This window comes from Rhinolophus ferrumequinum, chromosome 4 (assembly GCF_004115265.2).
Source record: "Rhinolophus ferrumequinum isolate MPI-CBG mRhiFer1 chromosome 4, mRhiFer1_v1.p, whole genome shotgun sequence".
Taxonomy (NCBI): domain Eukaryota; kingdom Metazoa; phylum Chordata; class Mammalia; order Chiroptera; family Rhinolophidae; genus Rhinolophus; species Rhinolophus ferrumequinum.
The window spans coordinates 102,358,431-102,385,700 of NC_046287.1; the positions used below are offsets into that span (position 1 = coordinate 102,358,431).

The window sequence follows — 27,270 nt, forward strand, 5'->3', positions numbered from 1 at the left end:
AAAACTCATAGACACAGATAACAGTTTAGTGGTTACCAGAGGGTAAGGGGAGAGGGGGGATGGTAGATGAGGGTAAGGGGGTGAAATATGTGGTGATGGAAGGAGAACTGACTCTGGGTGGTGAACACATAATGCAATATATAGATGATGTAATATAGACTTGTACACTTGAAACCTATGTAGTTTTGTTGACCATTGTCAAACCCCAATAACTTTTAATTTAAAAAAAAGAATTTACAAGGCTTGCAGGACCCAGTGCTGGGGACCCAGGAGAATTCTCGGCCTGTGCAATGGAGCACATTTTACCCGAGTGTGAACATTTAGTGGCTGCGAGCTGTAGGGAGCCTTTTCTGGGGTAAGTCCTCCTGCTCAGTATGTGCCACGTCCCCTGCCACCACAGCGGGAATGTGGGAGTGGAACAAGGGAGGACTTCCCCCACTAGCAGCCTTACCATTATTTCCTGAATGTGTGTCTGTTTTGACATGTGAAATCTCTATCTGCCTTTTTTATGATTGCAGAAAAATTATATTGTAATGTATAAAAATAACATTTAGAGGTTAAAATAGGCAATTTGGAGATTATCATAGCCAATGTCCAGAATTCATAGGTCTTTTTCTTTCTTAAAAGCTGGTAAGTAATGGACTATAAAATGGTGCACTTTTGTATTTTATATACAAGGGCTGTCAGTTTGACTCACATAGCCAAACACTTAAATTTGGCATTGCATGGGCAGTTTTTGCGTATGATTTATTTTTATTTGGGCTGCAAAAAAGGAAAAGATAAATGATCTGATAGAGTCTCAAAATACTGGCCTAAAGATTTAGTTCATCAGAGTTGAGATTCTTGACCTAACAGGGTATAAAATCTAGATAGGGTGATCTTTTCTACGAAAACAACAACAGAAACCTTTTCTTTTTAAAACTTAGAGATGTACAGACAGTACCTTTTAAAAAAAAAAGATATACAAGAAAATAATTATTCAGCTCACTGCTCTAAGTGAATTAATATCAAATAGTGATCAGGCAGAATTCCACGTCAGGTGTGGGTACAGAGCTGTCTTTTTTTTTTTTTTTAATTGGGGAATATTGGGGAACAATGTGTTTCTCCAGGACCCATCAGCTCCAAGTCATTGTCCTTCAGTCTAGTTGTGGAGGGCGCAGCTCAGCTCCAAGTCCAGTTGTTGTTTTCAATCTTTAGTTGCAGGGGGCGCAGCCCACCATCCCATGTGGGAATTGAACCAGCAACCTTGTTGTTGAGAGCTCGCGCTCTAACCAGCTGAGCCATCTGCCCCCCCACCCCCACCCTCAGCCCCCCGTCCCCCAGAGCTGTCTTTGAACCTGTCACCTGAAAACATAAAAAACAAGGAAGGTTTTCCATTGTTTGTGTTTATTGTATTGAAACAATTTATCTGTTAATGATAGAGGTTTACAATCTGCAATGCTTCCCAAGGTCTTATTTCCTCCACCTTTTCGCAAAGTGCAGCGCAGTAATACCAGTCTTGGTGTGCGGTGAATCTCAGGGGTGGGGTCATGCCCTTTCTACGGTGGGTGTCCTGTTGGAATCTGCGGGTGGGGACTGTAGAGTTTGTAAAGGTAACCCCCTCCTCATGCCCTGGCCCATTGTAAGAAAAACGAATTTGCATCTCAGAACCACAGAGAATATTCCACTCCTTGGAAGTAATTCTATTCCCCATCTCCCTAAAAAGCATTTTGAAATTCCAGTTGTGAATTTTAAATGAAGCCTGTTGGGAAAAGAGAAATATTAGTTAAAACTAATTTAAATGCAACAGTAGAGTCAGACTGTTGATTATATACTGATTAAACACAATCAGTATAATCAGAAAATTTATGATATGGAAGCAAGTGTATTTGTCACCAGGAATGGAAAGTACTTGGCTCTAGAGTAAATTGAAAATGGCTTAGGAAAAGGGTTTTATTCATGTGCATCTGACATTTCTCAGGTAGAAAAGGGAGCTCAGAGGCTTCGAACACCTGAGGAAGAACAAGTCACGGTTCCCTTTCTTTACAGGTGCTGGCCCTTTGAGATTCCAAGCTTCTCCTTATAACTGTGCCAGTGACTGTCATCTGTCTCATTTTTTCAGTCCCCATTGTAAAGCAGACGTGGGCCGGTCAGGCAAGTCGCATTGAATACTACAGTGATTATGCAGAAAGTTCCATTCCTACAGTGGACCTGGGAATTCCTAATACAGACAGAGGTGAGTCCTTCATTCTTAGCTCCTCTTATTCAAATGTGCATTCTGTAAAATACAGTCCATTCAGTTAGGATAGAAATAAATTTGTATACATACTTGAATTTTTGCCTTCCTCCCCCAACATCTTTACCCAAGGATATGGACCGATTCTTTTTCGATTAAGAGCTGTGTTATAAACACAACGAAAGGGTCTAAGTTTTAGTAGCCATGTAGATGACTGAGCACATCACAGTGACAGTGGAGTTCTGAAGCACATCCGACCTTCAGAATGCATCATGGCGCGGATGACGTGCTCAAAGTTAATCATCTTTTCACACAAAGCTTCTCACTTAGTTTTAGCCATTTCACCAGCCAGGATGTTGTCTGACGGCTGTGTGCCGGCTGCTGTTGGACACTGGGGGAAGTAGGAGTGAAGCTGACAGTTTCTATCCTCAGGAAGCTGATGGTCTAGCTCTCATTTTGTGTGTGCCTCTGAATGACAATCACATTCCACACTGGGTATATGTGATATAAGCACTCTCTCTCTCTCTCTCCATATATATATTAAAATACTAAATATAATAAAAATACTCCCATATATCTTCCATATATGGGAGTATTTTAGTATCATTGTTGGAAGTACACCAGCTTTTTTCTTCGGATTGCAGGCTTTCTAATCGAAAACATTTTTTTATTTCACAAAATGGATGTAGAAATTTGGCCAGCTCACCCACAGATGCTCTTTGTTCATCTTAATTTTCATCCAGTGTTTCTGCCACATTTTTTCTTTAGTTTTCTGGATCCCCGAACCCGTTAATGAATAAAAAACATAAAAGTAGTAAGTTGATTGTCTAGTTCGATAGTCATTTGTCTTGATGAGTTTATGGGAATGTCACTCCTAATACCTTGATTGGTTAAATACGTATAGACTCAGATACACTGTCCCCATGGCTGTCGGTTCTTTTGACAAAGTTGAATATATTACTGAGTCTGTTGCTGTCTGGTTTGGAAAAATGATTTTAGATGAATTTTCTTTTTGGTTAATCTTGCTTTTTAGACTTTAATTTAGCTCGGCATTAATATGAATTTCTTGATTCATGCTTTCCTTATTGACGTCTTTATTTTTAGCCCGACCTTATTATTGCTCATATTTATATTCTACTTTATTCCAAGAGGAATTTGCGATGGCTTTCAAAAATATATACAATATGGTTAAAAATACAGAAAGAGATCAAGAATAACAAAAATAAAGGTGAAATTGAGTGGCTTAATATTAATTAATATTAGTTTGTTCTCTGTTGTGTCACCAAATACTTTGTTGAGATGAGTCAGGGCATCTTTCTATTGATCGACTTGAGTTCTCTTCCCTAGCGTTTTATTCCTATCTTGGCCCAAGCATCTTCCATTAAGGCAGCGACGTTTATCTGATGGCCCCTGAAGGTCTGTGACTGTCTTAGCACTGTCTTTAGTGCATAGCCTAGAAACTACCGCAGTACCTGGCATATGAAAACTTAACAGCAAATATTTACAAAATGAGTGAATGAAGGTATAGTATTCCACTTTTGCACCATTGTTTCCCTATGGGTGCAATCCTTGGCGATCCTTATGCTGACAGTTCCTTCAGAATAAGTATATCTAAGGGAAGATGCCAGACTTGTAATTTCTCTGAGGCTTACAATGTTCCTGTTTGTCTGGAGTGAAGATAAGTCTCCTCTCTGCCTCAGATTCGCTACATGACCTTGTAATTCCCCTCATCTCTCTAGTCTCCCATTTCCTCGTGTGTAAAATGAATGGCTTAGACTTCATGATCTCTAAAGTTGCTCCTGGTTATCTATGTCTATGAAAATTAGAAAAGTCTAATTTTTAAAATTTCAAATTATTAAGGCACATGCCAGCATTTAAGCTTTTACTTTTAAAACTTTAGCACTAACAAACATATGTTTTTAAATGAGTTACGTATATTTTAAAGAAAATAATACATTGTAAGTTTTCCTTTCGCCTTTCCTAGGTCATTGTGGGAAGACATTTGCTATTTTGGAAAGATTTCTGAATCACAGCCATGACAAAATAGCATGGTTAGTCATTGTGGATGATGATACCCTAATAAGGTAAGAAGTCATTCTCATCCTAGGGTGACTTGAAATTCTCCATATATTCGTATTTTGAAACTATGTTGGGTACTTCTGCTTCTGGCCAAGATGGGATAAGGACTTGATTTACTCTCACATCTGAAACATCCCCCCAAAAGGACAAAATATATGAAATGAAGGTTTTTAAGATCCTGAATATAGGCAACAAAGAACAGTGATTTATGAGACACACGCAGCAAGTGAGGTGAGTCCTACACCTGCCTCGGCTAAATGCCCTAAGAAGGTGCCCAAGTCACTGCTCAGGGAGGGGAACCCAGAGGAACCTGGCCAATTCCTTGAGTTGAAGAGATGAAGCTGAGGGTCTGGGAGACTGAGGCCATTGAAGTTTGCAGGACAGAGCAGGGGAGAGGACAGAGCTGCACAGGAGAGTGCGGGAGAGCTGTGGAGGTGCCCCTGAAGTACTGGTCGTACGTGTGTACGAGGAAGCTGCCGGAGGCTTGGGAAAGAACCAACAGAAATGATGAGAAGGAAGGGGCCCGACATCACACAGGGCTGAGCACAGTACCTCTTCACAGCAGCCAGCCTGGAACACCCTTCGTTCACAGGGTCGTGCTCTAATAGTGGGGAACGGCTGACCCCGCACTAAGCACTGCTCTGGTCCTGCCAGACAAATCTTAAGAGAAGGATCATGAAAGACCAAACTATTCCCAAGTAACAGCCCACATCCGAAAAAAAAGCTTGAGAGCATTTATAGAAGTATCAAAATATCCAACTCTCTACAAGGTAAGGTTCACAATGCCTGAAATCCAGTCAAAAGTTACCAGGCACGCAATGCAGCAGGAAAATTCACCCAACAACCAAGAGAAAATTCAGTTAATTGAAATTGTCCCAGAAATGATGCAATGTTAGAATTTGTTGTTATTAAGCTGTTACTAATAAATAGTTAATTCTAACTCCATTCCTTATGTTCAAAAAAGAGATGTGGAAGGTATACGTGAGACAGATCAAACTTCTAGAGATGAAAACTACATTGTCTGAGGTGAAAAATCCACTGGATGGGATTAACAGCAAATTAGATGTTGCAGAAGAAAATATCACTGACCTTTGACACTGCAACAGTTGACTACCCAAATGAAACACAACGATAAAAAATAATTCTGAACAAATGAACAGAGCATCCCTGAGCTGTGGGACAATTTCAGGTGGCCTTGTATAGATGCAATTGGAGTCTCCCAAAGAGAAAGGGCACATGACAAATATTTAAAGAAATATTTTCCAAATTTGATGAGAATGATACAGATCCAAATTTGATGAGAACCCACAGATCCAAGAAGCTTGGTGAACCCCAAGCACATCTGTGAGCATCAGAGCAGCGCATGACACCTCCAAGGATGGCGTCCTCGCTGACGGCGTCTCGTGCATCTGTAACCGCATTACTTGTACCGTCAGTCTTCACCTTATTCCACCTGGAAGTTTTTGCCAGATGTTCGTTTAGTTTTTTTATTTTTTGTTTTTTCCTTCTTATTAGCAATACTTCTAACTGCTCAGTGATGTCCTAAATATGTTTTTGAGTTTGAACCTTGTCACCTTTTCCTTTTAAGACTCTGGCGTCATCCTTGATTGCCATGAACACCCTAACTTTTCTGAAGTCACAAGGCTGAATAATTGCAAGTCCACTCGGATAGAATTGGAGATTTGCCGGTTTCGGCCACATTTCCTCCAACTTTTAGCAAATATGAAGTATGTGATAGTTTTCACACTCAGTTTATGTTTCTTCAGCTTTAAAATAATATTGTGAATATGGAAACGGTTAATGTCATCAGGAGAAGAAATCCAGAGGAGATGCTAACTCTCTTATTTTAACGTTAGAAATCGAAGGTTGAGGGTTGAACTGATAATTTTATAACATGCAGGCGGAAGAGGAATACTTTTCATTCCTTCACTGGTCAAGAAGTAGGCATAAATTGGCCCCAGTGGGTTTGAAGTTTTACAGAGCCTTTTACCAACCAAAGGCTGCAGTTTCCTTGGGGACCTTTAAGAGTCCGTTCTCTGTAACTGAATGGTGTTTTACAGGTATCCACACACTAGCCTTCCTCCACGGAGCTATTTGTTAGATGACTTCTTCAAGATTGATTCCCAATTAGGTGTCTAGAATGTTTAACGTATGTGCCCAAAACAGGATCGTTCCCAAAGATAACACTTTCTGGTCATTCAGAAACTGTCAGCATCAGAGCAGCGCATGACACCTCCAAGGATGGCGTCCTCGCTGACGGCGTCTCGTGCGTCTGTAACTGCATTACTTGTGCTGTCAGTCTTCACCTTACTCCACCTGGAAGTAAGCAATGACCTGCAGACAGCTATCAATCCGATTCGTACACTTGTAGACTGTTTCAGCACCACACTCATAAAGGATTTTTTTCATATAGTTAATTTTTCTTCACTTTCATCCTTAGCCTTATGAACTGGGATACTTTTGTAAGCTGCACGAGCATGGATGGAAAAGATCTCCTTTTGTACATCTCTACTTTGTTTTATTAAAAAGAGGGACAACATGATGCTAGATTGCTAGGTTCTAGATGTTAATATTGCTCTGTGAGAAAAGAATTCATGATTAATAATTTAGAAAAATGTTTGCTGTCCTATCTCCCTCATGGAAATGGCATGATGCTCGTGAATCACAGGCTTGAGAAAGATTTATTTAGCCAGTTAAGAAAATGTAATCCAAAGTTATGGACCATGTGAAAGCTTTTTTTCAAGGAACACTGATTAATATCATGAGGGAACCTAGGATTGGGTGGTGTGTGCCCTGGAAAGCCCTAGTTTAGATAAAATACTGGAAGGACTTTGTAAGGCATTTGTAAGTGGGGTAGGCTCTTATCACGGAAAAACTAGGCTTTCTTAACATCAGCATTTCTGTTGCCTTTAAAAAGTTACTTCTAGATTTTATTTTCCCATGAAATTTTTTCATCCTTAAAGCAGCTCTAATTTAGACATTTTCTGAGCAGCTCTCAAATGTTCTCGTTTTGCTTTGTAAGCTGTCATTGTTGACACATGACGAAGAAGAATTGGGGCCAGAGGTATAGACAGACAGACATAAAAAGACCATGGACCAGGATGGCCTTACTCTAGGGAAACCTCAGCAAGGCCGTGTATCACAAAGGGAAGGTCGCTGGAACAGCACCGCGCAAATTTCCTTCCTCACCTGCCGGCCACATCCTCACATGGCCTCAGAAGTTCCATTATTAGCCATTAAAAATTAAACAAACAAACAAACAAGTACATCTGAGGAAATGTGATGATTAGTTCACACTCCCTGGGCAACAGACCTAGTAGAAGTGAGTTATCTGGTACACCTGCCACCTTTACTTCCACCCAAACTGGGCAGCCACGTGCCTGCAGGGGCTTGTTAAAACTGCGGAGGAAGCCCCTTGTTTCTCAATTTCTATCCTGTTTTCAGAAATACATAGTGTTCATCAATTTCTTTCTTTTTCTTAAAAAAAAAAATCCATTTCTTCTGTGAATCACTCGAATGTCATCACCAAGTGATTTCAGTATCGTATTGTATAATAGAAGCAGTGGGGTGTAAGGTCCATAAAATAGTTCCTGAATTAGAGTTATTGCTTCTGTCCCCTCTGGGATCCCAGCATCTCCAGGCTCCGGCACTTGCTCAGCTGCTACGACTCCGGCGACCCGGTGTTCCTGGGAGAGCGCTACGGCTACGGCCTGGGCACTGGCGGCTACAGCTACGTCACAGGAGGCGGAGGGTAACTATGGGCGTGGTAACTATGGGCGTGGCTTTCTGCGCGTGCTCGCCACAGTGCACTTCCGGTTCTGGGTGCCAAGCTGGGCCCCTGGCGGGGGACGGGAACTGATGTGGGAGCGCTCTGTACGTGGTAGCTGTTACTGCAATAGGAAGGTGAACGTCACATTTGTAAATATCAAAAGAAGCCCGTGAAGAATATTTTACCCCTTGAAGAGACGATATAAAAATGTATGTCAGGTACTCGGTAGAAATGTCCCTACAGCAGTGATTGCTTCTGGGTAGCCAATTAGTTTTGATGGTCTGTTTAAATGAAAAAAAATTGGATGTGGATTTTATTTTCAGAAAGTAAGTCATTAGACTTAAATTATCCGGTGCTTACAAATCACATTTGGGAAAAGAGTAGTGTAGGAGTTTAGACTCAAGCAATTAAGTGATATTTGGGTAGGATTTATAGGTTTCAAGTAACAGTTAAAAATCAAATGTTTTTAAATGAAACATCTGCCACATCTCTCAGGGGGAAAGATTTTAACTTGATTTATACGGGTAAATCCACCGAGCAGTTGTTTCTGCAGTCTTTGCTATTGAGGTAATTTAGGGAGGCTCTTCACTTAGTTAACTGTAGCAATTTAAATCCATCCCAGAGGAGTCTGTTGAATGTCCACTCTGTGCTGGGCATAGTGGATTATAAACTTGTGAAGGGCTAGGACTTTCTGTTTTTACTTTGTAGTCCCCTAGATTAGAATGGTTCCTACCGAAGGGTCTCAAGAATCACATTCCGGGTGTTCCAGGTTGGTCTAGCCAATTCAGTGGCCTGTGTAACACAGTCATGGGCGTGGCCCTTTCACAGTGATAACCAGGCGGGGGTGGGTGCTCTGATCTTTGCTGAGCAGTGGCATTCGTCCACCTGAGGCCATAGTAATAGGACATGGGCATCCATCAGGCCTTTGAAAGGACAGTAAAGGGTGAGGCCAAGGAGTATTGACCTCTTCAGTAGAAAAAGCTTCAAACTGCTCGCAGCTTAGGTCACCAACATCTCCTGCATGGTGGCTTCCTGCCCCAGCCTGGTCCCCTACGTCCCATGCTGTTGTCCGCATGGTTGTCAGACCTTTCTCCAAGCACATCTGATCCTCCCCCTCCTGCTCAGAGGCCATACTGGCTTCCCATTTTCCCCCAAGCATGTGAACCCTTTCCTACTTTGGCCTTGAAGACTAGGAGCTAACCATTCGGACTTCAACAAGAGCTAAGCTGATCAGGGATAACGCTTCATTTTAGTCACCTCAAGTTGGTCTAACCACAGTCTCCCACCTGTGAAGGCCTCTTGCTAGGAATTAGTTCATCTAGGTTTCCTATCATCCATCTCTTCAACAAAAATGTGATTTTTCCTGTTACCACAGGGGAGTAAGTCTTTTGCTTCCTTTTATAACTTCCCATTGCTTTTAGGATAAAGTCCACACTCCTCATCCAGGCTCCCAGGCCTCTCTTGGCAGAGGCTGTGTACCCTTCTAGCCTTGTTCATCTGTACCCTCAGCTTAAAGAGTCCATGCTGAATTTATTTCAGGTGCTCAGAGGCACTGTTTTTTCCTGTTCTTCAAGATACAGCATCTGCTGGCCTCGACATAGCATTGTTCCCCCACCCCAACCTTCTGCCTCTGTCACCTGGCTAATCCTTCTCATTGGATTCGATACAGCTATCATTTATTTGTTCCTGGAAGCCTTCAGCCTGGTGTATCCTCTCAAATCTGGGTTGATGCCTTTTTAATGTGCTTTCATGGCATATTATGCAAACCATTATCATTTAATTGCCTATTTACTTTTCTGTTTTCCACCTAAATTATGAATTATTTGAAGGCAGCGCCTGTGTCTCATTTCTCATGATATCCTCACTTCCTAGCATAAGGACTCATTTTTCTTCTTACAAGGTACAATGAATAAACAAATGCAGATCACTGGGCATTGTTCCATAACTAATGTTGGCCAATGTAATATTTGTTTTTTAATAACACATTTACAAAGATGCAGAAACATTCTTCGTGAGATTGTCTTATATCAGCCTTCGAAAAAGCTGCAGACGCAATGTTGAATAGTTTTTCTAGTATTACGGTAGGTGTTTCTGATGGTCTAGTTGAAGACCAATATGTCTGCAAGTCAGGATCAATAATGGTTGTAAAGCCAATGAAAGGATCATGGCCATCACTTTAAAATAATGTGATATAGAACGGAATAGAACGAACTAGTACTAGTGTAATACATGTAGTTAAGGGCAAGTATTGTTTTGTGAACTTTCTGTTTCAGTTTTATACGCACACAACACATAAATGGTTGCAATAGGAAATGTGTTCCTTGTTTCCTCACCGTGGTTTACAGTCAAGCAAGTTTCTAAAAACCATTGCCTTAAACCATCCCTCTGAGCCCCTCTGGTTTGAGCTAAGTCGGGAGTGTGGATTCCAGTGATTTACATGTAGATTTTCTGTATTGTTTGGAAAATGAAACCTTGCACTATTTAAATCCATGTGTCTTGTTTTTCACTTCATGCTTACTCCTTGAAAGTTTGGGCATTTGGGGACAACTGGTTCAATAACTGTTTTCTTTTTTGAAAATACTTATATACACATGTTTGGGTAGGAAACTGGTCAATATTTCATGATTCTTCTGGGCAGCCTCTTGGAAGGGGCTGTGGTTACCCAGGGTTACCCAGGGTCATGCCATGACCATGACCTTCCACCTGCTGGAGGACAGCGGGGGCACACGGTTCTGAGGCGCTTTATCTTCTGCAAGTGTTCTTGACTCGGTGGTACACCCTCACACAAGCCCCTGCCTCCCAGCTCGGTTTTTCTTAGTTTTAAAATTAGTGTTTTACATATGAAAGGAAACCACGTTATTAATTTTAGAGCCTTTCAACATCTTTTTAATATTTAAAAGTTGGCAGACAGAGCAGACATACCCTGATATAACTGGCAATTTTCCATTTTGGGGGCCAACTTCATCCTGAAAGAACCCATCCGCATACTAATAAAGCAGTGATATTAAAGGCCCATGTGTTCCGAGTTTATGTGAATAATTAATGTAAGAGTGTTCTGTGTGAGTAGGCACAGTAAAAATACTTACCAATAAATATTTCACGCTTACATTTTACTTTCTGTAAAGTTAATTTTCTAGAAAGTGGGCCAAAATAAAAGGCCTTCCTTTTCTTTCTTGTCCTACTAGATGCTGGCAAAAGAAATAAAGTATTTTTATTTAAATTGGGTTGCCGATGACCGAGATTACAGTTCTGATTGGAGTACAAGGAGTAGCATTAGGAAATTTTCCTCGAAGTGGCATCAGATAGGTGCCATTTCAGGGGACTGTGTTTGTAGTCGATGCATGTCCCCTCACACAGACCCTTTTCCTGGGGTAGTTACATGAGCTGGAGTTTGACTGGGCCACGTAGGTATAATGCCCAGGGTCGTGGGTGGACACTAGACTTTCTAAGAGAAAGACAATTTATGGTGAGTTTCACACCTGCAGCTTTGCTCTTTGTAGAGTTCATCTGGTACAGCCACATTTTCTCATATGATCTTAAAGAGCTTCTTCTGTCTGCTCATATTTTATGTCATTGTATCTTCTGACATCTTAGGGAGAGTGTCTTTGTGTCGTTGTGTTGCTAGCGTTTGGTTACTCGTGTGAGTTAAACTGCTTGCTCTGACCTGAGCCTGGAATCAACATTTTTGCCTCAACGATTGTGTCCAAGCTCTTTGTCCTTTCTCCTTGGCTGCTGAATCATGGAACTCTTCCTCCCTCGGGAAGAAGGTCTTTGCAAAGGCAGCTTCATTCTCACTTACTTGATGCATCAAAACTTTGAGTGCTTACTATGTGTGAGGCCCTATATTTGGCTGTGGGAAGATATGGATACATTTTAGACAGTTTTGCCTTTGAGACAGTTATTGCTTATTGGAAATGAACTTGTGAATGAATCGTACTTGTTTCATCAGCCCTATCAGCTAGTGTGTTATTGATAATATGAGAAGATCCATTACTACCCTAGGACTAGAGTGGAAACCAGAAACCAATCTGTATGTTAAAAAGGGGATAGTTGATTGCAAGAACATGGTACAAAAGTATTGGAAAGCGCCAGAGGAATGAAAGGGAGAGGTGGCTTTACTTAGAGCTCGGTGACCATAGAAAGCTGCTACTGCCCCTAAGGCTGGAGAAGGTGCTGGAGCCCGTCCGTGTGGGCTGCTGTGGCTGCTGCTGCCAGTCATAATGCTGCATGTGGGCAGACCAGGACTGGCCCGTCACTCCTGCTGTGGGACCGCCATTGATGCTCTGTCACTCCTGTGGGCTCTGCTGCAGCCTGTGGCTGCCCGCCATCCCCTGTCCCCGCTCCAGAGACCACCAGAGCCAGAGGTGCATGGCCTCCCCCAGTGTTGTGCGAAGGAAGCCAGGACTGGCTGGAAAGGCAGGAATGGGCTAGAGTTCCACCAGGAAGTACCTGACACTCAGGGCAAGTGCTGTCAGAGCACGACTTGAGGCAAACCAAGCTCCTTCCCCTCCCTTCCCCTCCCTTCCCCTCCCTTCCCCTCTCTTCCCCTCCCCTCCCCTCTTCCCTCTCTCTCCTCTTTCTCAAAATCACCTCATGGAAGCTCTGTAGACTGACATCACTTGGACACTGCATGGCTTTTCAATTCGATTTGATCTCATTGTGGGTCATCACCTGTGTGAGTGAGGTACCTAGTATTTCTGGGCCCTTCTACCTGTTGGGACTGTAGCAGATTTTGTTGTCACTCTGACAGAGTGTTGAAAGTAAAGAATGGTTTCAATCCATTGGCATCTCAGAAAAAGAACATGGCGTTGTAGTATTAGAAAGAGATATGTAAAGAAGCAGAACTACCTATTAGGTAGGTAAACATCTCTTAAGTGATTTCCTTTCAGAGAATGCACACAAACATTTTCCTCAGAATTTATATTGAAATATAAATGCTACTGGCGTCAGTGTCTTTGCTCTTTATCAGAAAGGTGGCCCCTGGACACTGCTTCTTCACTCAGATGGCTGGAGTCCAGGAGCGGCTCTAACCCCTTGTCTGCTCTGACTTCCCGCTAGAATGGTCTTCAGCAGAGAAGCCATCAGGAGACTGCTCGCCAGTAAGTGTCGCTGCTACAGCAATGACGCCCCCGATGACATGGTCCTAGGCATGTGCTTCAGCGGGCTGGGAATCTCCGTGACACACAGCCCACTCTTCCATCAGGTGAGGAGGTGGTTGTCATTTCTCTCTCGGGGGAAGGCTCATTTCTTTTCATGTCAGGATCCTGCATCTTGCCCTTCACATATTTTCCTGGAAACAATCCTAAGAACTGGGTGGACAGGCCTTGTGGGTGTCCTTACAGACCGCTTGTCCAGAGGTTGGTGTTGTACCATGAACCGCATGAAGATGAAAGGCAGAAACATCTAGAAAACGGAATGGTGTTTGACCAGTATCCTGGCGTGTAGGACTGGGAAAGCCTGTTGTTTTTTTCCCTTTATTTTGAGTTAAAGAATTGATGATGTTTTAAAATTATTAAATACTGTCTAGAAATATACAGAACTGACCCAGTACTGTCCTGCGGGCCACCAGATGCATGTACTTCTACACTGTCCTCCGTTTTGACACTGTCCATTGGCTGCCTTTTTATTGGGCTTTTCCCGCTTTGGTGCTATTAAGCTGAGTGGCTAAACTTTATTAAATTCCAACATAGTATCTCAATAAGCGTATATTCTGGGGTCATAGAAGAGGAGAGATGATGTTTACCAGGGCTGGTTGGTGCTAATAGCTTCACCATTCTGCAGTTTGGGGTAGAGAAGTACATTTTTCTGTGTGATTTTTAGTTGCTTTTTAAGAATCAGGTCAGTGAATGTCTGACATTGTAGGAATAAAAGCAGACATACAAGGTGTGACAATTAAGTACGCGAACTCATTGCAATGATGTTGCTAACCTTTTTTGATATCAGAGGGATTATTCATTATGAATTTGTACCAACTGGACAAACAGTTAACCAAGTTTACTGTTTGTAAGTGCTGAAAAGGCTGCATAAAAAAGTTAGACGACCTGAGCTTTTCGCCAACAATTCATGGCTCTTGCATCACGACAGTGCACCAGCTCACACGACACTGTCTGTGAGGGAGTTTTTAGCCAGTAAACAAATCACTGTATTGGAACACCCTCCCTACTCACCTGATCTGGCCACCAGTGACTTATTTATTTACCCGAAGACAAAGGAAATAATGAAAGGAAGACATTTAGATGACATTCAGGACATCAAGGGTAATACGATGACAGCACTGATGGCCATTCCAGAAAAAGAGTTCCAAAATGAGTTTGAAGGATGGACTAGGCACTAGTGTTGGTGCATAGCTTCCCAAGGGGAGTATTTCGAAGGTGACCATAGTGATATTCAGCAATGAGGTGTGTAGCACTTTTTCTAGGATGAGTTCGTGAACTTAATTGTCCAACCTCGTACTAAAAATAAATATAGCCCTCACCCATTCAATACCTTCCTTCAAGCAATTCAGAGCTTTTTGAAATGTATGAATGCATGTGTAAGTGCCCTCCCTTCTATTGAAAATACTATGGTTTTCATGCTTTAGTTAGTAACTAGCAGCAAATGCTGTCACAACAATATAGAAAATTAAGCGTGACAGAAATAGCTCTATAGAAAATAATGTGAAAAAGGTGAAGATGGCATTTGTATCATCAAGAAAGGCAGAATCCATTTCTGTATTCTACAGGACCGCAAGGGGAATAGAAACAAACCTTTAGTGATACAGAATGTATGAGAAGCCTCCTTCCTGGTACGAGGCAGAAGGCGCTTATCGATTTTTTTATACCTTGAGAGTTCTAACCTGTGTTGAGCCTGTGTGTTGTATTATGATGATTTGCAAAAGCAAGTTATTCCCTCTTGCTCTCTCTCTCGTGTCTCATAATGTTTCATAGAGAAGGAAGGGTGACTAGGACTGTTGGTGTATAAGGGGAATAATTTATCATTCTTACTATGACAGTCGTTGGTTTTTATGGCAGCCTTTTTCACTTAGGGAAAGAATACATTGATAAACAAAATGATAAGGAGAAAAGAAGGAAGATAATCCTTAAGCAAAAGTGCTTTCAAGATAATTTTTTTAAAAAGTTGTTTTCCATGCTTTAAAACTCTTGATTTCTCTAATCCACATAATAAATTTTAAACTTTTCCAAAATTGTAAATCTTGCTTCAACTCTTCCAGCAGGCAATGTGGTGTCTTTCCATTCTCAAGCCCCTTGTACAGAGTTTGCTGTGATTTGGATGTTACTTTCTATTTGTAAGGCATGAACCCTGATCCAAACAGTGTATTTGTTCATACTGGGAAAGAAAGATGAGGCAAAGAAGAAAATTTAGGATTCCTGAGGAGTTAGAGTAGGCATTTGGAAGCTGTCACAGAGGCAAAGTTGCCTGGGCCACTGTGTTTCTTGTATCAGTCAGGGAAGGTTATGGTGAAATTTTAGGATTATTTCAAGGGGGGCTTCAAGGAGTGTCTGTCCTAGTATATCCCTTTGTTAAAAACAAAGTATCCAGAGCACATGGTTTTCTGTTCTTCCGAAATTCTTTGCCACTAAGGGTATGGCAGGGTGCATTGGCCAGTGAACCCTCTGCACAAAATTGTCAAAATAACCATTTCCCGACTCTGGAAAAAGCATTGAGAAGCATTTATCCATGAAAAACTGCTACAGTTTTGGGTAAGAAGCCCAGTGTCTGAGGCCTTCTGAGGCTTCCTGCCTAAAGTCTGCCTAAAGCCCCTGCTCCCCTCCGCCACCGGCTCGGTCGGAGTGAAAAGCAGCAGTTTCCCCAGTGTGGACCTGGCTGCAAAAAGCAACAGCTGTGCTTTCAGAGGGGCTGGGCTTGATTTGGGGAGAGGAAGGTGAAACGCACGGATATGTCAACTAAAGTGATCAAATTTGGTAGGAAACAAATGAAAACCTGCACCTTTACTGACCTAACTTTTAAGTCTCAGACACAGTGAAAGGTTTATTAGCCAAAGCTGTAATAGCTAATACCCTTGAAATAAAAGCAATCGTGGGCCTCGGAAAGCTCTCCACAACTCTGTGGCCCGCTAGGAAACTGTGCACGCACGTGGGGCAGTGGATGGGTCTGGCAGAAAGTAAGAGCCAAAACAGATTTAAAACCCACTGAAGCTTTGAATGTACTTTCCAACCCACACACAGGAAGAAGTCTTATGGACTCGAGGTGTTTGAGTGCAACTTCTGCCAGTATCCTAAGTTGACTACTAAGCTATTCAGATGCAAGGGTGACTTCTAGAAAGCCAGGCTGAAAAATAGAAATAAGAGCTAAACTCGAGTGGCTCTGTCAGCAGTCACACCCTGCAGGGAGAAAACATTCTACAGTGCACGTCCAGCCAGTTACTTTTAAAAAAGTACTAAAAGTGAACTGCTTTGGGAATTGCTCTAATATGTTATGAAAAATAACTAATTTCCAACAGATTCTCATGAGACAGGCAGAGACGTGCTCAGGGGAAAATGTAGTCAGTAGAAACTGACTCTCAATGGGACCAGATGTTGGAATCGATAGACCAAGACTTCAAAACAGCTGATACAACTATAGTCACAGCATTAAAGCAAACGGTCGTCATAGGATGGAAAGAAAACATGATGACAATGACTAAACAAATAGCAAGTCTTAATAGAAAAATAGAAACAATTATAAAAAAACCAAATGAAAATTCTATAGTTGTAACAACACCCAGTAAGTGAAATGAGAAATTGTCTACATGGACTTAACAGTAGGTTTGAGATGGCAGAAGAAACAGTGAGTGAGTTTGAAGGCAGATTAATAGAAATTACCTAATTCAAAGAATAGAGAGAAAAAAGACTGAAGGAAAATGAACAGAGCCTCCTCAGAGACGGGGTACACCATAAAGTTTATCAATTTTTTTTGAAGAAATAAGGGTTGAAACTTCCCAACTGTGATGAAAAACATTAATCTGTAGACCTAAGAAGCTCAACAAAGCACAAGTAGGATAATGATGAAAAGACTCACACATAGACATAAGTATAGTTGCAAGGCAATGAAAAAGTGAAAATCTTAAAAACAACAAAAATCCTAATGAAAAGGGAAACAAAAAATAAGATTATTGGCTGATTTTTCGTTAAATAGAGACCTGAAGGCAGAAAGAAAAAAAGAAACTTGATGATTGGATATCAACGAAAACTATCCTTCCAAAATTGAAGTGGAATAAAAACATTCCCGAATAAAAAAAAAGTGAGTGAATCCTTTACTAGTAGACATTCCCAATAAGACAAACTAAAGGAAATCCTTTGAGCTGACAGGAAATGACAGCATGGTAACTGGAATATATAGGAAGAATGAAGAGTACTGGAAAGGGTTAATAGGGAAAATGTAAAAAGAATATGTATGTGTTTGTGTGTATGTATGAGTATATGTATGTATATATGTGCATATATATATAACTAGGAGAAGAAAAAAATGTGTGTATGTATAAACACACTTAAGCACATATTTATGGACTGGAAGCCTCAACATTGCTGTGGTGGCAGTTTTCCCTGATGAATTTTAAATACTCTAATTTTATTCATTCATTTTATTCTTTTAAAATCAACGTTATTTGTTATATTCTGAATGCCCACATGACATGTTCTTGATCAGAGACAGATTTATAAGTTAATACCTCACAGTAAATAGTAAGCACATCTTGCCCCATCCCTCCTGCCACTGTCCCTCTGTCCTCGGGCAATATAATTAGAGCCAGGTCAGTTGTCCTGTATTAGTGGCTAGATACCCAAAGCCAAGGGACATGGAAAGGTTATTTTCTCTGCTTATAAATGTGAAGGAGGCAGCTGTTCCTTCCCTTTCCTTACTCCAGCCCTTTGGAAGGAAAATGAAATATCTCTAGCCACCTCATTCCTTCTTGAAGTATAGTTGTGTCCCAGGGTCTTCCTGGCACCTTGAGGCTTAACCTAGGGACCTAGTTCAGGCAGGTGACCATTGGCCTTCTCCAAGAGATGAGGCAAGTTTTCCTCTTATTTTGATTCAGAGCAATTAACTAGACAAATGGCTACAAATCTGATTCTCAAGGCTTTTTTTTTTTTTTAATATACTGAAACAGAAATTTTTTCTACTGAAACAGTTTTAAAACAGAAATTCAGGGATGTTTTCTTTCCCCACACTCCCCAAATTGGTCTACACATTCAGTGCAAATGCATATCAAGAACATAGCAGGCTTCTTTATAAAAACTGACAAGCTGATCCTAAAATGTACATGGAAATACAAAACAAGTTTTAAAAAGGAGATCAAAATTGGAGGATTTACACTTACATGGTTTGGAAACTTACTATAAAGCTACAATAAATAAGACAATGTGAAATTAGTATAAGGATAAAATACGTATCAATGGAACAGAACAGAGATTCTAGAACGAAACCCTCCTGTTTACGGTAAGATGCCAGGGCACTCAGTGCTGGAACGGTTCTATATATATCCACACAGGAAAACTGCAGTCAGAACCCCACAGCACACACAAAAATTAACTCAACATGGATCATAGTGCAAAGTAGCAGAGTCAAAGCCATAAACTTCTGGAAGTAAACAGGATAATTTTTTGTGCCTTAGTTTATGCGAAGAGTTCTTATGGCATCAAAAGCATGATCCATAAAAGGAAAAATTCATGAATTGAACTTCATAAAAATCAAAAAACCTTTACTCGTCAAAAGGTATCATTAAGAAAATGAAAATTAAAAAATCCAATTCGTAGACTAGGAGAAATATTTGCAAATCATATATCTGATAAAGGACTTTGGCCCAGAATATGTAACAATCTTTCACAAGTCAGGAAGAAAACAGACCACTCAGTTTAAAATAGGCAAAAGATGTGAAGAGACATTTCACTGAAGATGCTATGTGAACGGCTCAGGAGCATGTGAAACGGTGCTCAGCGTTCTCGGTCGTCGGGGAGCTGGTGAATAATATCGCTGTGAGGCGCCCCTACGTCTGCTAGAGTGGCTCTAAGCAAAACGACAGACGTGCCAAGTGTGGACAAGGGTTGGAGGACACAGGCTCATCTGTTGCTAGTGGGAAAGTGACCGTCACACGCAAACATTCTGACTGTTTCTTAAAAGTTAAACATACGCATGGTAGGCAGTCTGTGACGTGGCTCATGGCCGTGTATGGTCCTTCCCTCTGGAGTGTGGGTCAGGGTAGTGTGGCGATGGAGGTGGGACATCTCCTCTGTCATTAGGTTACAAAGGCTGTGACTTCCATCTTCTTCGCTGACTCCCCCAGGACCGCCTTGGTCACACGCGGTGAAGCAAGCTGCCGTAGGGGCAAAGAAGTGAGGCCCTGGGTCCACCAGCCCGCAGGGGACTGCCTGTCCCTGGACCACCCTGTGAGGATGCAGCTCTTTTCCTAGTTGAACCTTCAGATGAGAGCGCAGAGCCGTGGCTGACATCTCGATCGCCACCTCGTGAGAGCCTGAGGCAGAGGTCACAGCTGAGTGGTTCCCAGATTTCTGACCTGTGAAAGCTTTGCCGTCAAGAGTGTTGTTTGCGTTGTGTCCATATAGTATGATACTGCTCAGCGGTAAGACTGATGAACCACAGACACACACAGCGAGGCTAAGGGAAGGAAGCCAGGCACAAAATAGTCATACCCTATGATGCCATTACGAAGAAACTTCCGGAACAGGCAATGCTATAGAGGAAAAGCACATCAGGTTTCCTGGGTCCGCCCGTGGAGATGGGGACTGACTGCAAATGCTTGCGAGGGATTCTGGGGTTAATTACAGTGTTCTAACCCTGGATTTTTGTAGTTCTTACTCTGGATATTTACTAAAAATTTTCAACTACCATTACTCTGCATGAATTGTATGAATGTGTGTGTAAATCATACCTCAGTACAGCTGTAAAACGTGTGTACCCAAGGAAATACAGTTCTAATCTCTGTTTGTTGTGCTGTTCAGTGTGCTCTCATCTTTCCAGATACAAAGGTTTCCGTTTTGCCACAGTGTCCTTCTCGTGCAGTTTGAGCCATCTCTTCCTGCACGTCTGCCGCAGGTCCTCCTCCCTCCTCACCCTGCCCGTTAGTGTTTCCTTTGGGCCCCTTGGGCTCCGAGATGTGCTCACTAGCGGAGTACAGACTTCTCAGTGTTTCGGATCCGTGCTGGGATGCATCCCACTTGTCTGCTTTGTCTGGTTCTTTTCCATGACCTCATGTGTCAGAGACGGTTAGCACCTTCTAGTGCTCAACAAGCCAGCTCTTCACCTGCATACATGGCGCCTGAGAGGCAGTCAGTCCCTTCTGGAAGGTACATTAATAGAGGGAAAGATGTGATGGGTTTATTTTTTTTCTGTTAGGTGTATTTATATCTGCACCCTTTCTTTTTTAAATGTGGAAAACAAGCAAAGATTTGTTTCCATTGCTTTTCTTTCTTTCTTTCTTTCTTCTGGGGCCATTATGGAATTATCTGAGGACTGAGAGTATGTTTCTCCTGGGTTTTTTTCCCTGACAGTAAACTCTCAGAGGGCCTTGCCAAGAAAACATTGCGTAAGATATGAATTCCCTCAGCTAATATTCAGAACGTTCCCAATTCAATTAGAGTTTGTTTCAGTGTGCATTTTTACTCTGTCTCACTGTATGGCCTTTAAAATTTCCTTCTTTAAATTTTAACTCCACGAGCGCTTAGAATTTTTAAAGGGCAATATAATGGCCAGTGTGAAAATTTCCCCCTACATTATTTTGAAGTCTTTCTCACAGATGTTATTGTTATTATAATTGTGCCACCAGTGAATAACGGAGGCCGGGGTGACTGAAGCAAGGTCGATGTGCCAAGCCTGTGCCCTGAGGACCCGCTGCAGGTGCCTTGGTGGGACATGAGACCAGCAACAGGGCACCTGCTGTCCCCGTTCCAGCACGTGCTAGTCATGTCACCCCAGGGAGTCAGAACTGCTGTGAGCTCCGGCTTCCTCATCTAAAAACGAACTCTCTTACAGGGTTGTTTCAAGGACTGGATGAAATAAAATTGAACGAAGGTATTCAGTGAACCACTCATGAGAGTTTGTTTAACTATTCATATCAAAAATTTGAGCAGAATATAATAAAATAGTAGCCTTGAGAAGACTTGTTTTTTAAAGTGTATCCTATCTACTTTTAACTAAAGTCGAGACTACTTTAGAATTGATAGCCCAGTGAGTTACGGTATAACACAGATGGGCTGTATGTTCATAAACAAGATAAGCAGTGAGAGAAGATGGACGCTTTGCTCAGAGCAAACAAAGTAGGATCTGGTGACAAGTTTCCTTCCAAACCCTGCAGGTTACTTCTTCAGTCTTGTCGATCCAGATTATGTCTGATTCTGTTTAAATTTCGTTTCTTAACTTTAGAGAATTTTGAAATGATGATAATGCAAAAACCTTCAGTCCCTCTTGCAGACTGTTCTGGTTACTCAAAATGCCCGTTCATGCTTCTGGAACGAGCTGAGAAATTTAGGTAGGAGGAGAGAGAAGTCACTTGATTCTTCTCCCTGCTGAGTTCCACGTTTCTTCCTCTGAAAGACATATTTCTAATGACATGTGAGCAGTGGACGGGCGGAGGGGACCCGAGAATGGCCTTCCCCACCCCACGCAGCCCAGTATGGCTAGAGTTCTTTTGACAGACTGGGAAGTGATGATTTTGTGAGCCTTTTAGCAGAAGTCATAACAGGAATTTAAATGACTTACCACGGAAAGCCTTTTATGTTTATTACCCGTGGTTGAGGGGTCTCCCATAGCTGTGACTATGGAACACAGAAGCCAAAAGCGATGCATTTGGGATATTAAAGTAACTGAGATGTAACAGCAAGAAGCCTGCAGTGAGAAGGGAGGTTTTAGTGGAAAACATTTTCCTTCTTGCTTCTAGGTTTCCATAACCACTATCAAATATTGAAGGAATGCAATCGCATCGTACCTTCAAATGCTGTTCTGGGCAAGACGTCCTTGATGAACCAGCATAACTCTTCTCCCTGCAGGCCCGGCCCGTGGACTACCCCGGCGACTACCTTGCCCACCATGTCCCCGTGTCGTTCCACAAGCACTGGAACATCGACCCAGTGGAGGTGTATGCCACGTGGTTGGCACCCCGCGTGGAGGACAAAGCCAGACCCGTGACACAAAAAGGCTTTAAAGATGAGTTATGAAGCCTGGTCCTGGATACACAGTCTGGGCAGGACCCGGAAGTGGAGACGGTGGCCTCGACCAGCGGTGCCATCATGCCACTGTGTACCACGTGGCTTTGGGACCTTCCTGACTTCCGGTGGAAACAGTGCATGGTAGTTTTTGAGGGGGGAGGAAAAGCAGTCATGGGGGCAACAGATTTTTTTCCCCCAGGAAAAATCACTTGCTTTTTTGTATTATGCATTATTGTATTACACAGTGATTCCTGTGTGGTTCTCCAGCTGTGACACAGCAGATTTATTACTGTCATGGGAAAATAAATGGCACCAGAAATCCCCTTCCTGTTCCTTCTCTTCATTGTAATGAAAGTTTCAGGTGAGCACGAGACTGGAGAGATGCGACTGTCTCATTCGATGTGTAGAGAGAGAGCAGAGGGAACGCCGACTGATGTGGATGTTACACTGGGGTGAACTTTTTAACCATATTATTGATGATGAAAATGACATCCCGGTCACTTGGTGGGAATGATGCCGTGCTAAGGAGGATTCATGGAACATCATCCAAGTCTCGCTCTGAAATTCCCTGGAGTCTGTAGTCGGGGTGATGTTTTATCTAGTTTTTCTGTTTATGCCTCATAAAAAGAGAAGAGGTCTTCTGCGGGAGCGTTCCACCTTGTTAGAGGTTCATCTGTGTCCTGTTTCTCCCTATCTTTTTTTTACCTACTAAGAACAGGAAAGTGTACTGGACGTACTGGATGCTGCCAGAAAAGACTGTCCTCGATATTTAAAAACAAAATTGTCATGTTTTATTCAAGTCTTAGTGAGCTCTATGTAAGTCTCAGGAAGTGAGAAATTAAATTAATTTGTACCTGGTGTTTTGCTCTTGTTTTTTTCTGAATGTTACTGAATGACTCTCCTGCTCAGAATAGATCCCCCCAGGGTACCATCAAACCCTAGTGGCAGGAAAGTGGAGATCTGGCAATTTTCCTGGGTTCTTAAAGAATGAAATTGGAACATAGTATTTTGAAATGGCTCTAATTTTCAAATCATATCTTTAATATACAGTAATTTAACACATTCATTTGTAAAAAGTACTCTATCTTTTAATGTTGCAATTATATAATTCAGTTTTCTAAAGGTATTTGCATAAAAATTGATTTTGGTATAGTAAACTAATTATGGTATAGTAAAATGCTTTCCTTTTTTCTTTCTTTTCTGAAAATAAAAATTGCTATTCATTAACTTTGCTTGTAGTGCTTTTATAGCCAAGCACAGGTTTTAAAGCCATATCACCAAAAAGTACCCAGGTGTGTGCTTGTTAACAATATCTTTTTCTTGTAGCTTAGAATTTGACTCATTTCCCAAATGATGTGATAGCGTTGACCATTTTTCCAAGTGCGCAAATACCAGGACTGCTGTGTTTTCAGTGATACCTGAATGCACTGCATTCATTTTCTGGGAGTGGATTTTGTGGCCTGTCCAAGTGATGGATCAGGGACCGTCTGCTGTGTGAGAAGCATCCTAGGGGTTTATCGCTCCTGTCAGGCTGTTGCTGATGGCATCAGCATTGTTATCACAGCTGGATGGTCATCGTCACCATCATGTGATCGTCACCTTCGTCATCTCTAATAATACTCCTGGAGGGCCTGGCTGCCTACCCTAGTGGAGAACAGTCTTCAGTTCTTCCTGGACCTGCCACCGATCGTCACACTCAGAAAACAGCATATTCGTTTGACAGGAGCAAACTGGTATCTGTGTATGAAGACACACGTCCATCTTTTCTGTTAGAATCCGTGCCTTCCATGGGTACTTTAAGCGTTTTGTGTATTATATTTACTTTTGGAACCATGTAAGCCTAACGACAAAATAAAAGATCTTTGCCTAAGGTTCTGATTTCTTATATGTATTCATTAGTCTAACCCAGAGCGGGAGTGTGGAGGGGCCTGGAGAAAAGGAATGAGTGAAATCAGAGAAAAAAGTTGGCAGCTCAGCAAACAGGTTTCAGAGAGAAAAATTAATGAAAAGCTATCCTGTTAAGAGGAAACGATCAGACATTGCAGATAGAGTTACGCAAGGTCTATAAAACCATGATCCTTATTATTATATAATGAATTGGCGATGCTATCTTGGAACTGGTTGCCATACAGTTCATATCTTAAGAACCAAGTTTCGAATTTGAACTTCCCAGGACAGATACTGTCCTATTTGTATTTCCTTTGCCTTTTGAACAGGAATTTCCAAATGGCTGTTTTTATCCTAGGGATGTCAACATTCAAGGAGTTATATGTGGAATCACTGGAATGTTATTTTGGCTTTTAAGCCACTTCTGCTGCTATAGCCAAAGCAAGCTGCCTGACTGTGTAGGATTTTTTTTATATCCTGCAGCTAAGTCAGAAATCCGGACAAACAGCCTTCATAGACTGGGAGTATGAAACAACAGGAAGCCAGCCTGCAAGTGGAGCTGTGCGCAGGTGTGTAACTACCAGTGCTCCCCGAACGTCCTGCTTACTGAATACCTTTAGTGCCTCCACATCCATACCCATTACAATGGTGTATGTATTTTTCTGCAAAAACTAACAATAGAGTAGACCTTTGTGAGAATGCTTCTCTTGTCTTCCATTCATAAGCAGAGATGTAACTGCTGTGAGCTAAAATGAATAGATTCATTCAGCAATTGTTTAATATTAAACATCCTCTATATGCCAGACATCCCGGGATGCCGTCGTCTGTACCATTCACCACTCTATCCCTGGCATCTCTGAAGGCCTGGCACACAGTCGGGGCTGTTGTTTTATGTTCCTAAGCATTCTACAAACATGTCTCCTGCAAAACATAGTTTCCTATGTAGACAGCGAAGGCTTTGTTCTGGCATTGTCTTTTAGTGCATGTTTTCACTTTAAAGGTACTTAAATTCCCAGAGGAAGAAAGGGTAGGTACAAAGAGAAGGGACATAAAATAAACCAGTAAACAAGTTAATGAACAAGATGACTTCTAATAATGGTAAATGCTATGAAGGCAATAAGCCTGCCTGGGGGTCGGGGACTTTGGATGGCATGGTCTGAGGGCGTCTCTCTGAGAAGGTGATGATGGAGTGAGGACCCAGCTGAATAGAAAAGTCAGGAGTGCAGAGATTATGTGCTGGGTGTTCTAGGCAGAGGGGACAGCAGAAGTGAAGGCTCTGAGGCGGGCACAGTTTGGCAGGTCAGAAAAGCAAGCAAGCCTGTGTGACATTGCTTAGCTGTCTTCGTTATTATCGGACGTCCAGTTGTTGTTAAATAAACAGCTGATATGGAAGTCTGGAAACTCAATGGAGAAGTCAGGGCTGAACACACAAGTCTGGAACTCCTCAGCATTCGAAGGTTTGAAAACCACATGACTGCACGAGATCGAGTAGGGAGAGAAGAGCACAGCCAGACAGACAGTTAGTGAGGAGGGAGGGACACCAGCAGAGTGGTGTGGAAGAGAAGCCAAGGATACAGTGTGTGTCGCGAAGCAGACAGTCAAGTGTGTCCCATGTTGCCAAGAGGTCCATTAAGAGAGGACAGAGAAGTGACCATGTGATTCAACAGCATGGAAGTGACCCTGACAAGACCGCTCCCAGTGAATGGGGCAAAATGGGGGAAGAATGGGTGGTTGAAATTGCAGAGCAATTCGAAACAAGTTTTTTTGGGTCTATAGTTTTTTATGGTTATTTTAAAGACAGGGAAGGTAGCTCAAGAGGAACGTGAGGCTTTAGGGAGTTTGTGTTTTAAGATGGAAGATCGAGGGAATGTCGGTTTGTGATGAGAACGGTAAGTAGAGAGGAAGGGTGATGGATGATGACACTGGCAGGTCCGGATGAAATGGGGTGCGGTCCAGAGCTTAGTGGAAGCACCTCCTTTGACAGGAGGACCCACTGCCCAATGGAGGCGAGTGTAGGCACAGAGAAAGATGTCAGATTTGCTGACAGGAAGGTGGGGGTGTTTGCATCTGATCACCTCTGTTAAGTGCGAGGCAGTGTTACCTGCTGAGCGTGTCTGAACAATGCTCGCTCTTGTGGAGAACTGTGGCAGGGATGCTGAGAGCCTTTTCTGTGATGCTCACTGCCTGGCACTGCTCAGTGCTTCACACGTTAATCTCAGTCCTCACGACATCCCTCTGAAGCGAGTGCTGCGGTTTTGCCACTTTACACTGGGGGTTACTGAGGCACAGAGAGATTAAGTAACCAACTCCAGGTCACACAGCTGGTAAGTGGCAGAGCTGGGTTTTGAACCCAGACAGTTTGGCTCCAGAGTTTATTCATTTAATCCCAGTGCCCTTTCATCTCTATCAAGAAGAACGTGGAGTCCACTCATTCATCACACAAATATATTTTGGGAAACTACATTGTGCCAGGCGTTGTGCTAACCCTGGGAACTCAATGATGCCACCTAGGTCATCCACATCAGGACACAGCCACACCCACACACATTCTCTATGACAGTGATTCTTTAGGCAGAGAGGTCAGGTGACAGACCCGCCTTGTGTTGTTCTGGGCTTTTTTCCACACCAGCCTACTGGATGTTTTCAGACATTTCTAAGTCTAGAATGTCTTTTCACTATTTCCCTGCCTGTTTCATTCCTCTTGCAAATTTCTACCGGTTTCACAGCTGGGACTGGGTGTGTTCTGCTCCTTTACGCTGAGGTGAGATGCGCGCGCGCTGGCTCAAGAGCCCTACTGCCGGCTTCACTGTGCAGTCCCGGGTAGCTTGCTTGGTGTCTCTGGGCTTTAACTCTGTGAGGAAATGAAGCGCCTTGAACTTCAGAATGTTACGCTTCTATGGTCTCATAGGGAATGCACATAACTGACTATTCCATTAATGACTATCTGTACCCCACCACAAAAAGACCTTAAGTTCAAGACCTCGAGGTTCTCTAACTATGAATTATCTGCTCTATCAATCTGGAAAATCCTGTCATATTGAGTTTAATCAATTTGAAATATATTTGATTTTCATTCATGGGTTTAGCAACGCAGGAAAACTCTATAATAAAGATTTAAGATGATCTTTCTTTAGGGATGCAAAACGTAACTTTGGCTCATTCAA

At 42.2% G+C, this 27,270-nt stretch overlaps 1 protein-coding gene across 2 annotated transcripts in view; it reads left to right on the top strand.

Moving 5' to 3' along the window:
• B3GLCT (beta 3-glucosyltransferase) overlaps nt 1-22,905 on the top strand; it is an 89,283-nt gene extending 66,378 nt beyond the window's left edge. The window contains exons 11-15 of one of the 2 annotated variants that reach the window (XM_033104554.1): nt 2,102-2,215; nt 4,200-4,299; nt 7,926-8,045; nt 13,122-13,266; nt 21,952-22,070. In XM_033104554.1, coding sequence (XP_032960445.1) covers nt 2,102-2,215; nt 4,200-4,299; nt 7,926-8,045; nt 13,122-13,266; nt 21,952-21,978 — 506 coding nt within the window. In that variant the 3' untranslated portion in view covers nt 21,979-22,070. Of the gene's footprint in view, nt 1-2,101; nt 2,216-4,199; nt 4,300-7,925; nt 8,046-13,121; nt 13,267-21,951 lie in introns of both variants that reach the window. The other variant, XM_033104553.1, reaches the window with a different exon arrangement.
• The last annotated feature ends 4,365 nt before the right edge of the window (nt 22,906-27,270 follow it).